Source organism: Pelophylax lessonae (genome assembly GCF_965119305.1).
Source record: "Pelophylax lessonae genome assembly, chromosome: 8".
Lineage (NCBI taxonomy): Eukaryota > Metazoa > Chordata > Amphibia > Anura > Ranidae > Pelophylax > Pelophylax lessonae.
Window position 1 is genome coordinate 265,637,635 of NC_138775.1, and position 12,426 is coordinate 265,650,060.

A 12,426-nucleotide genomic window follows, 5' to 3' on the forward strand; every position below is an offset into this window, starting at 1 on the left:
AAGCTTGATTTACACATTTTAAGTCACTCCGATTCAAGTATATGGGGCAAAAAATGCCTACTTCTGCCTCAAAGTTAGCTCATGTAGCTTTTAGAGCATGGGTGTCCAACCTTTTGACTTCTCTGGGCCACATTGAGTGTAGAGAAATTTTCTCGGGCCGCATATAAAATAAATACTATAGTTAAGGTATATAAGTAATAAAATGCCGCTGCTCCCTTCCTGCGCCACCACGCCCCCCGCACTAATTTAACACAACTAGAGGATGATCAAATGAAATGGAATCAGTATACAGAGGTTTACTTATTCTGAGTGATAATAAAGGAACACTCTAACCACCATGACCACTTCAGTGATTTGAAGTGGTCATGGTGGTAGGAGTCAGAAACACTGCACATGCTCCGATCCCCTCCCCTCCCCTCCCCTCTGAGGCAGCCTCTGCCTACCATTAGTTGGCAACTGCTGTGGCCGTGCCTCCGACCTGACTTCCTTCCTCCCCAGCAAAAAAAAAAAAATGTCAGGGGGCAGTGGGCCGCATTGCCTGAGGTTCCGGGCCGCAGGTTGGACATGCCTGTTTTAGAGCATCACTCGCCAAGCTACAGGCATCCATTGCTCATATGTGAACAGCCACCATTGAAATACACTGAATTTTGTGTTGGGTATATTAGTGGGTATCAGATGTTGAGCTTCGAACTACAAAACACTCAGGTGTGAATGGGGTCTTAGTGAATCCCTTAATTGGCTAACTCACTGAGCAATATATTAGGAATGCCTCTGCACCTGTTTAATTATCCAATTATCTAATCAGCCAATTATGTGGACGCATGTGCAATAAATCATACAGATGCAGGTGAGGAGCTTCAGTAGATGTTCATGAAAAAACCAGAATGCGGAAAAAATGTAATCTCGTTGATTTTGACCATGGCATAATTGCTGGCGCCAGATGGGGTGGTTTGGGTATTTCTGTAACTCCCTATCTAATGGGATTTTTACACACAACAGTTTTAGAGTATTACAAAAAAAAAAATAAAAATAGTAAATGGGAATTCTGAAGCACCTTGTTGATGGGAGAAGTCAGAGAAGAATGATCAGATTGGTTTGAGCTGACAGAGAGGCTATGATGACCCAAATAACCTTTCTATATAACCATGCTGAGCAAAAAAGAATGCACAAAACATCAAACCTTAAGTGGGATAGGCGACAACACCACACCACATTGGGCTCCACTCATGTCAGCCAAGAAGAGAGGCTGCGGTGGACACAGACTTACTAAAACTAGACAATTTAAAAAAAAAAACTAAAAAAGAATGTTTCGCACTAAGGTCTCAATCTGGAAAAAAGTCTGGAAACCCCATCTGGCCGCTGTTGCAGCTTTCAAAACGCCTATAGTTTATTCATTGGGTATTATACAATTTTGCAAATGGTTCTAATGACCAAAGAGCATATTTTATACACCAAATAGAAATAAAATATAAACATTGTCTTCTTGATACGCATGAATAGTAATGGCTGTGGTGTAATAATAAGAAATAAAGATAGTGATCAGGTTGTAGGACTTTTATTGGGGTAACTGATGCCTGTTTTAGAGATAAACTTTAAAGTTGAACTCCAAGAAAATGCTTCCTGTAGTGTGCCTGCACTGCAAGGGTCAACTGCTCCTTTAGGTCTAAGGGGTATAGAATATTAGATATACATACTTACCCAATCTTCTGCTCCTCCTCGCTGCTGGACCGGTCTTCCCCAGCAGTCTAAGGTCCTGACATCCTTAAGACCATGACTCTGCATTAGAAGTAAGGATTCCAAGAGACAGTCCACCTGTGGAGCACAGGGGAGTGACATCTGCCAGGGGGTAGAGGATCAGGTACTGTAAATAAAAGTGCCTTTTGCTACCCCTAGTCTAAACAAGCAGGTAACCCTTGCAGTGCAAGCACAGCCCCACCACAAGGGGGAATTTTTTGGGTTCCTGGAGTTGGCTTTTAACTAACTGGTTCAAGGCTGGTTCTCTTTAAACAAAGATTATCTTCAAGTCCTGTAAGAGAAGCAATGTTTTTAATTTTTTTTTGAGTGCATCTTGTGTCCTTTCTTTTCCCTCTCCCTTTGGCAGACTACGATGAAGATTTTGAAGCGGAAGAATACAAACCTGACGATAAGGGTAATAAAGATCGACAGGCTGATGATCAAGTGGATGAAGAGTCAGAGTCATCTTCAGATGATGAAAAAGATGATTTAGACCAAAAGCCGGGAAGGAGCACACCATCAAAAGCGGAGCCCGAGGCCTCTGACAGCGACAGAGATGAAAGGGAAGGGCGCCGTGACAGCGACACTGAAGAGCATAAACAAGGTTGGTTTCTGTATTTTTTACTATTTAAATCTATCATTACCGAAATGTATTCAAGACTTCTTCCTGGGTATGAAGTTTCATGAGGCCAAGTACGGCTTTGCCTGTAAACACACATCTCACTTCCAAAGGGAAGGCTGGATGTTTTGTAAACCGCGACGAGGCACTTCACGCACTGTGAAGTTGTGCACCACTTTATAAAGAGGCACAATTATTGGTTTGAACCTTGTTGTACTTAGCCTGACCTCACTTCAAACACTCTCCTAGCTCTCCTTGTCTTTCTAAAAGTTTGACAGGATAAGTTGTGATGTCAATGTGCCATGTAAATAACTAAGAAAGCAACAAGTAACATTGTGCCTCTGCTTATGTCACCACCTCTAGCTGTGAACCCCCCCGTCTGTTGCCAAACCTGCCCCCCCCCCCATTACCCCCATGCATTCACTGTTTCCTGTGGATCATCCATGGATAATAGCAGCACCCAGCCAGCAGATACAGTGAGGTCTTCAATCCCAGAATTCCATTTCTGGGTCACGGGACATCACATAACAACTTCAGAGCCTTACAAGGGTAGTCTGAAAGTGAAAAGTTCTTTGTATCTGGTTGGGTTGCCGCCATATTCTGAGGTCTAAATTTTGCTAGTTTAACAAAAAAGAAAGGAAACTACAGTGAAACCTTGGATTGCGAGCATAAAGCGTTCCGGAAACATGCTTGTAATCCAAAGCGAATTTCCTCATAAGAAATAATGGGAACTGATGATTTGTTCCACAATCATTTATTCATAAGTCCTTCAGTTTATAGTCCATATAAAAAGACGATAGCAAAGTGACTTCAATGCAACTTCAAGGCAACTTCATGGAACGCCTGGGTAATCGTCCTGTAATGTCAGATCAAAATCACATCAATTAAGATGAGGATCCGACTTAAGGCTCATACACACTGCAGCTCAAAAAAAAGTGCTTTTTTACAGGCATTTGAGCTTATATTTAAGCTTGAAGAATCCTGTGCTTTTTCGTGCTTTTGTTCACAGTTTTATTGAGCTTCTTTGAGCTCCTTTGAGCTTCTTTCACTGTTTTGATCATAAGTGTTTTTTTTTCACAAACCCTCCTTAAAGTCTATGGGCAAAAGTCAGATAGAAGTCGCCTTGAAGTAGTACAGGAAACTTTTCTAAAGTCGGAGCAACTTCAATAGTGCTAATTAAGACAGCTCTAATGAACTAAAATTGGACGTGACCCTACTCGTATTGCAAGACCTCGCTCATTTATTAAGGTAAAATGTAAAAAAAAAAATGTTCTCATCTTGTAAAGCACTTGCAGACCAAGTTACTCGCAATCCAAGGTTTTACATATAGGTATACATTTTTGAATAATTTTATTTCTTTTTTTTTGGAAAATGTACCAATTTATAAAGTATTTTTTCTATCATTTTTACAAAGACATTAAAGTGTATGTCTAGCCAAAATGTATTTTTTAGTTTCTTTAATTATTATCATTATTACACAGGATTTATATAGCACTAACAAACCAAGGGAGGCACTACAGTTACAATAGAATTTAAAACAAGAGGGCTAGGAAGGCCCTGCTCCTAAAAGCCTACAATCTAAAGGTTTTGGATAGATGTGGGAAGTATTAGAACTCTTGATAGGTTTTACTGCTATATGGGGACTCTGTATTTGTCTTTGTTGCTGTTGTGGATTTTCCCGCACTTTCCGGTTGGGAAGTGAGGGGAAACCTTTCCAACAGAGCCATGGATAACAGTAAAAGCCAACAGAGGTTGTGATTCCTCCCCACTTTATCCAAAACTTAAAGTGGTTGTAAACCCTCACATACTGTATACCCAGTGAAGTGAAGAGCCTCAGATGATACACAGAGATGAAACAAATCCTCCTACATAGCTTTTACTAGTTTATCTGCAGTCTTCTCTTCTCTACAGCCCATCAGAAGGACAGATTGTGTTAAAAATCTATTTTCATCTGTGGGGAGCACAGAGGAGGGGGTGGAGAGCCTGCAGCTACAGTGTGTGAGAGCTGATTGGAGGAAAAGAAACACACCCCCTTCACACAGCAGAATAACTGTGTTCTGTGTTCTGAATAGACAAGCTCTGCTCTAAGCTCCCCCCTCCCCCTCCTTCCTGACACAAATTTATCTCATGCCTTGGGAAAACTTGTCAGAAGTGATCCTGCTGATAACAGAGGAACAAAGCACCAGAGAGAAACTACACTTACAGCTTTGGATAGAGATAAGTAAACACTGCACATATACAGTGGGTATAGAAAAGAATACCCCCCCCCCCCCAAAGCTAGTACTGGGCTTCGTATTAGACAGTCCAGCATGCTCTGCAAGCAATGGATAATAAATGCAACTTAAAATGGTTGTAAACCTCAGTCATGGAATCTAAGACAATCACATACAGTGGGTATAGAAAATAATCACCCCCCTTTAAAATAATCACATTTTGTTGCTTTGCAGCCTGAAATGAAGGACAGGAACACTTTTTGATTTATCCAGCTGTATTTACTAGTGCAACTTATAACATCCAAGTGAAAGATACAGTATAACACCAACATGTCAGAAAAATTAAAAACAAATTTAAAAACAGAATCAGTGAGTTTGGATAAAGGATCACCCCCCTGATATCAGTATTTTGTTGAACCTCATTTTGCTTTAACCACTTGCCGACCGCCAGCAGTACATATGTTGCAGCAAGTCAGCTCTGTCCCGCAAAACTACGTAACTGTACGATGTTTTACGGGATCGCTAAAAGGGGCGCACGTGCATGCCCATTTGCCACAAGGGGAGCCAATCAGCAAGTCCGGCTGCCGCGATTGCTGCCGGACAGCCGCAATCGCTCCCCGTGGAGGCAAAATGGCAGTCTGCCTTTGTAAACAGGGCAGACCGCTGTTCTGTCAGTAATAAACACAGGGATCCTGTGTTCCTCTTATTTAGGAACACAGGTCTCTGTGTTCATTCAGTAAATACAACCCCCACACAGTTAGAAAACACTCCCCTAGGGACACATTTAACCCTTTGATTGCCCCTGGTGTTAACCTCTTCCCTGCCAGTGTCATTAGTACAGTAACAGTGCATATTTGTAGCACTGATTACTGTAGTAATGGTCCCCCCAAAAGTGTTAAAAATGTCAGTTAGGTGTCCGATCTGTTCCCTGCAATTTCGCAGTCCCGCTAAAAATCGCAGATCGCCGCCATTACTAGTAAAAAAAATAAAAATAAATACAAATCTTTCCCCTAGTTTGTAGATGCGATAACTTTTGTGCAAACCAATCAATATGTAGCAGAATACAAATTAGCCTAAAATGATGAAAAAATTTGATTTTTACATTTTTTTTATTGGGAATGTTGTGTAGCAGAAAGTGAAAAGTATTGTTTTTTTTTTAGAATTGTTGCTCTTTTTTTGCTTATAGCGCAAAAAATAGTAATTGCACAGGTGATCAAATACCAGAAAGCTCTATTTGTGGGAAAAAAATGTACATCAATTTTATTTGGGTAAAGTTTTGCATGACCGCACGATTGTCAGTTAAAGTAACGCAGTGCCGTATCGCACAAATTGGTGTGGTAATTAAGGGGGAAAACCTTCCAGTCCAAAAGTTGTTAATTACAGCCTTTAGTCTGTTGGGATATGTCTCTACTAGCTTTGCACATCTAGACTTTGCAATATTTGCCCACTCTTCTTTGCAGAACTGCTCAAGTTCCGTTAAATTTTATGGTGACCTTTTGTGCACTGCAGTCTTAAAGTCATTCCACAGATTTTCAATGGGCTTTAAGTCTGGGTTCTGACTAAACCATGCGAGATGATACACAGAGATTAAACAAATTTCCCCACTTAAGTTGTAAATGTTTATCTGCTGTTTTCAGCTTGCTATATTCTTTAGAAAGTCCACATAGTGTTAGAATTTTTTCTTCCTGTATCAGCTGCGGGAGTGGAGTCTTGGCATACACTGTGTAAAAGCTGATTGGAGGAAAGGTACCCCCCCCCTCCTTCCACATAGGCAGAGGAACTTCTTTGCGGCGAAGATACTTCCAGAGCTATGTTGTGAATAGACAAGCTCTCTTCTAATCTATTTCTAGCACCCACCCGACACATAATTCCAGTTGCTTTTATCTACTGTCTCAGAGAACTTGTCAGAAGTTATCATGCTGATAACAGAAGAACTGAGAAGCAGAAAGACACGGGACTTAGGGGTTTGGAGAGAGATAAGTTAACACTACAGATATAAGTGCCCAGGTCAAATTTCATGAATCAGGTTTACACCCACTTTAAAGCACCTTGAAGATTCTGAGGCCACATGGAAAAATGTGTTATGGTCAGATGAGACTAAAATTTAATTATTTGGCCTCAATACCAAACAATATGTCTGACAGAAATTCAATACAGCTTACCATCCAAATAAAACCATTCCTACAGTAAAGCATGGAGGTGGTAATATCCTGCTATAGGGGGTGGTAATATCCTGCTATGGGGGGGGGGGTTATATCCTGCTATGGGGGGTGGTAATATCCTGTTATGGGAGGTGGTAATATCCTGTTATGGGAGTGTTTCTTTACAGCAGGGACTGGAGCACTTGTCAGGATAGAGGAAATTTGCCGTAAAATTCTTGAGGAAAATCTGCTGCCCTCTGCCAGAAAGTTCTCACTGGGAAGAAGGTTTACCTTCCAACATGACAATGACCCAAAGCACACAGCAACAACGAGCACTTAGTGGTTGAAGGAGAGAAAGGTGAATGTCCTTGCATGGCTTAGTCAGAGCCCAGATTTAAACCCCATTGAAAATCTGTAGAATGACTTGAAGACTGCAGTCCACAAACGGTCACCATCAAAATTTACTGAACTTGAGCAGTTCTGCAAAGAAAAGTGGCAAATATTGCAAAGTCTAGATGTGCAAAGTTAGTAGAGACATATCCCAACACACTAAAGGCTGTAATTAAAGCGAAATGTAGTTCAACAAAATACTGCCATAAGGGAGGGTGATCCTTTTTCCAACTCAGCGATTCTCTTTTTTTATTTTTTATTTTTTTTCTAACATGTTTGTGTTATATCTTTTACTTGGATGGCATAAGTTGCACTAGTGAATTCAGCTGGATAAAACAAAAAGTGTATCGGTCTTCATTTCAGGCTGCAAAGCAACAAAATGTGATTATTTTAAAGGGGGGTGATTATTTTCTATACCTACTGTATGTGATTTTCTTAGATTCCATGACTGAGGTTTACAATCATTTTAAGTTTTGGCTGAACATACTCTTTTTTTCAGAGTGCTTTTATTATCCATTGTTTGCAGAGCATGCTGGGCTGTCTAATAGTGGATATCGTTTTTTCATTGCCGATATCGATATTTTGGTCATTGTGTATCGGTATCAGCCGATATGGGCCGATATTTTGGTACATTTTAAAAAAATATATATTTTTTAATTTTTTTTTACTTGACAGGTACTCTTGTGGAGGGATCTGGGGGTCTAAGAGACCCCAAACTCCTCCTCTGCACATAAAAGCATTCAAAACGCCAAGTTTGGCTGTTTTGAATGCTGTAATTTTTTTTTTTAATCTGGCGCCGATTACCCGAAGTGATGTCATGACATCACTTCTGGGTTTTTTACATGGAGACCCGATCAGCGCCGAATGCAGCTTTGATCGGGTCTTCGGCGGCCGTGCAGGCTGGTTGCCCGGGTTTCCCTGTGGGACGGGAGACCCGGGCGAGCTGCGGAAGGCGGCGGGAGGGGGGGACATCCCCTCCCGCTCCTTGTAATGACAGCCGAGAGGCTTCTCAGCCGCATCGGTTGTCATTACAAGACAGCCGACCGTCGGCTATGGACGCCGGTACCGGGGTAATGCCTCTAGCTGCAGGCATCACTCCGGTACAAGCACTTTCCCGAAATATCAGTAATATCGGTAACCTTGGTGGCCGATTCCGATATATCCGGGAAAGTGCATATCGGCCCTCAATATATCGCCGATAATCAGTCGATCCCTACTGTCTAATACGAAGCCCAGCGCTAGCTTTGCACTTGTTGACTTCAAGTGCAGAAAGAAAGCCAATTACATTGTCAAGATATTCCTGAGAACTGATTGACAAAAGTGATCTCAATGTTATTTTTACCATCATTCAAGATGGAAAGTAACCACCTTACTGATCTGCATACTATGGCAATGTGTGCCATGACTCTTCTATAAATTTTGTTGTACAACACTCTGAGTCTTAATAAATTGAGGATGTACGAACATAATACCCTGTGATGACAGCACACTGGAACAATGGTCTGGGTCTCCAGTGGTCCAACACGTTCCCCACACAGTGTTCCAATCAACAGTGCTGCCCTAATAGGCGCTATGAATATTTTCCTGCCTAGAAACATGCACTTTTCTTGCCCTTTGACCTCTATTTTTCATAGAATATCAGTTTCCCCGGCTCGCTATGCACACATCTAATAATGAATGGTGTACACACTCTGACTTCAATAAATCATCTTCCCTTTGATCTCAGAAGCTGCCTTTGATATTGTCTTTTCCATGTTGAATAGGCAAACATAGCGTAGCTGACGAGGAAATGAATTCAGCTGCCATCAAAATCCAAACTCTTTATAGACACCATAGAAACCATCATCGGAACGGCAGAAAGAAGAAACCAGGTTTGAAACAGAGCGGTCGCTGACCAAAAATTTATTTTTCTGCCTAATCGAGTCTCCGTCTTGTCATTTTCTTAAATTTTCTTTCCCATGTCGACTAAATCTGCATGTTCCACAATCAGCACTTCTCCTGTGATTAAGCCTACTTTTTTTTAATTATCCAGTTAATTGAATATCTAATCATGGCTTGAAATAGAGTAGTGAAAATTGCGTTTCAAATATATATTGCTATGATTTGTGCATGCTGAACTGCTTGGCCGAAAAATACAGTATTTTTTACCTCGCTAGAATAAATGTATCCACAATTTAAGGTATCGTATAAGATTTAGACTGGGTTCACATATGTGCGGCTGCGGGTTTGTGCCTGGGGTCTGGTGCTTTGTCTGTTCACTGGTTCAGGTGCGATTCAGGTCAGAATTTTTGCCTGAATTCACACCTGAACCGGACCCAAAGACACACAGGACCTTTCTGCAATCTGGGACCACGGCTGCCCTGGACCTATGTGAACCGGCCCCATTGAGAGCTGGACACACTCGCCTGTCATGCAAATTGGATGCAGTGCAACCCGCATCCAATTCCAATATATGTGAACCCAGCCTTAGAGATTTTCCTGTTATGGGTGGATGCATGGTGGCAATATTAGCCTGTGGCAGCAAGCCCTGGCTGTCCATGCAGACAGGCACTCATATCTCCTTCTGCAGTGAAGTCAATAATGTAAGCTGTAGGAAAATCCATTTGTGGTTTGCAGTTCGTGCAGAGCTTGAAACTCTGAAGAGTCTCCCCAAGCAATTATCAGAGCCCATTAGTGATTTTTCCTGCTCCCATACACTGAAAAGAAAAATGCCAGGTTTAAGAAGGATAATCCAGCACATCCCAATCTTCAGTAACAGCACCCTTTAAAAGTATGCAATATCTCGACACCCCTGATATAAATGCTATTTTCTATCAAGGGGAAACCGAAGCCAGGGACAAGGTACACAACTGTTTTGATAAAAATAGTGTCACATCAGAAGCACCCCTTTACATCAAAGGTACCCCCTATCACTTTAGAGTGCCCTCCCCCCATCATCACGTCAGAGTTCACCTCTTATCACATCAATAGCCTCCCCCCATGATAGAAGGGTCTCATCACATCAGAAGCCCCACACTTACAATTGGAGGCCTCCATATGCATCAGAAGCCTCCCTATACATAAGGGTCCCCCCATATTTTAAAGAGGTGAATGTTATATATCATTGGTTACTAGAGCATAATCTAACCAATGCTCATTGGATATTAGGCACCCATTTTCCGTTGTACAGTAATAATTCTATTCCCCACCAGATATAGATGCTACTTATCTACCTGCCCTTATATATCTAATTTCCCATAAGCTGCTGTATCAGGCACCCCATGGTGTCAATATGTTAAAACTTGTTTATATGTGTAGTACCCTTTGGGTCTGGTATAGATTTTAAGGGGAACCACATGCCAAAATTACAAAAAAAAAAAAACACATGGCTGCCCCCCCCCCCGAAAATCCATACCAGACTCTTATCCAAGCATGCAGCCTGGCAGGCCAGGAAAAGGAGGGGGGGGGGGGGGGTTTGAGTGTGCGAGTGCCCCCCCCCCCCTCCTGAACCATATGAGGCCACATGCCCTCAAAACCCCACCACAAAGCACCTTGTCCCCATGCTGATGGAGACAAGGTCCTCTTCCTCACAACCCTGGGCTGTGATTGTTGGAATCTGGAAGCCCCTTATAACAAGGAGTCCCCCAGACCCATTCACCAAAAAAGTGTGAAAAAGAAATAAAAACACAGACAGTTTTTGACAATAACTTCATTAAAAATTAAAAAAAATAATGTCCCTATTTAAAAATTTTCAGATGGTGGAGAAGGCAGATGGCAGTTAGCCTTTGTTGCAGGCATGGGGTTCCTCTTAAAATCCATTCCAGACATCACCCCCATGACGTTTTCTTTTTTTTTTACATTTTCGTATTGCTGGCAATGGTATTGTATTTCTGGCAATTTAAATGTCATTTTTTTCTCTATTTATGTCAGTTTTGCTGCAGCAGGTTCTATACACTATACAGAAGCGCCACTTTATAGGCAGACTAAGGGGACCCCTTAGGCATTATATTTAAAATAATTTTTCATTTTTAATTCACTGCAAGCATCATTAAAATCACTGCTCCTTTAAAATCAATCTTTTTAACCACTTTACAACCGGAGGATTTTGCTGTCTTCCGTCCAGGCCACTTTTTGCGATTCGGCGCTGTGCGACTTCAACTGACAATTGCGCGGTCGTGCGACGCCGTACCCAAACGAAATTTACGTCCTTTTTCTCCCACAAACAGAGCTTTCTTTTGGTGGTATTTGATCACCTGTGCGATTTTTACTTTTTGCGCTATAAACAAAAAAAGAGCGTTTATTTTGAAAAAATAACAATATTTTTCACATTTTTTTATATGAAATTCCCCCCAAAAAAGATGTAAAAACCAATTTTTTTAAAAGTTTTTTGCCAATTTGTTTTATGCTACATATGTTTGGTAAAAAAAATCGCAATAAGCGTATTTTGATTGGTTTGCGCAAAAGTTATTGCGTTTACTAACAAAGGGAAAGATTTCTGTCATTTTTGGTGTTTTTTTTTTAACGCGTAATGGCGGCGATCTGCGATTTTTTTTGCGGGACTGCGACATTGCGGCGGACAGACCGGACCCCTGACTGACATTTTTGACACTTTTGGGGGTACCAGTGACATTACTGCAGTAATCAGTGCTATATATATGCACTGTTACTGTAAAAATGACACTGGCAGGGAAGGGGTTAATTTTATTGGAGAGGGAGGGGTTAATGTATGCCTGGTGCTTACTGACGTGTAGGGGGGGAGGTGACTGAGTGATTCATGGACAGATCGGATGTCCAGCTATGCTGAACAGTCCGATCTGTCACTCCCTGTCACTATGGAGATCCGCCCGCTGTGTTTACACACAGCGGGCGGATCTCCAGACTCGATCCCCGACGATCGGGTAAGAGCAGCGGCGATCGCCGCTGCTCCTCCCCTGGCCCGACTCCCGCTGTGAATGAAAACAGCGGGAGCGAGCCTCCGGCGGCGCGCAAGCGCCGCCCAGAAGGGGAGGAGTCCAGTCACGTTAATACTACGTGACTGGACGGGAACGAGCCACTCTGCCGCAGTAGTATTCCCGTAAGCGGTAGTAAAGTGGTTAAAAGCTTATTTTTGCATTGGTACATGTTCCCCAAGGCAGTACCCGGGCCCCCATACCCTTTCTATCGCGAAAAACTTGCAAATAAGTCTTCAAAATAGGGACTTTTTTTGTCAAATTCATACATACTTCTTATAACACAATATCCAATGCTACTTACAAAAAATGTTCAGTGCTTTAAATAAGCAAGAACTCGTGATTTGGTGAGTTATCGTAGATGTGGAATTGTATGCACAGAAATTATCACATGTGGGGAT

At 41.9% G+C, this 12,426-nt stretch overlaps 1 protein-coding gene across 2 annotated transcripts in view; it reads left to right on the forward strand.

Moving 5' to 3' along the window:
* The window catches only part of ERICH3 (glutamate rich 3), a 164,673-nt gene that overhangs the window by 108,481 nt on the left and 43,766 nt on the right, over nucleotides 1-12,426 (forward strand). The window contains exons 11-12 of one of the 2 annotated variants that reach the window (XM_082265889.1): nucleotides 2,102-2,338; nucleotides 8,861-8,968. In XM_082265889.1, the coding sequence (XP_082122015.1) occupies nucleotides 2,102-2,338; nucleotides 8,861-8,968 (345 nt within the window). The remainder of the gene's footprint in view (nucleotides 1-2,101; nucleotides 2,339-8,860; nucleotides 8,969-12,426) is intronic. The other variant, XM_082265890.1, reaches the window with a different exon arrangement.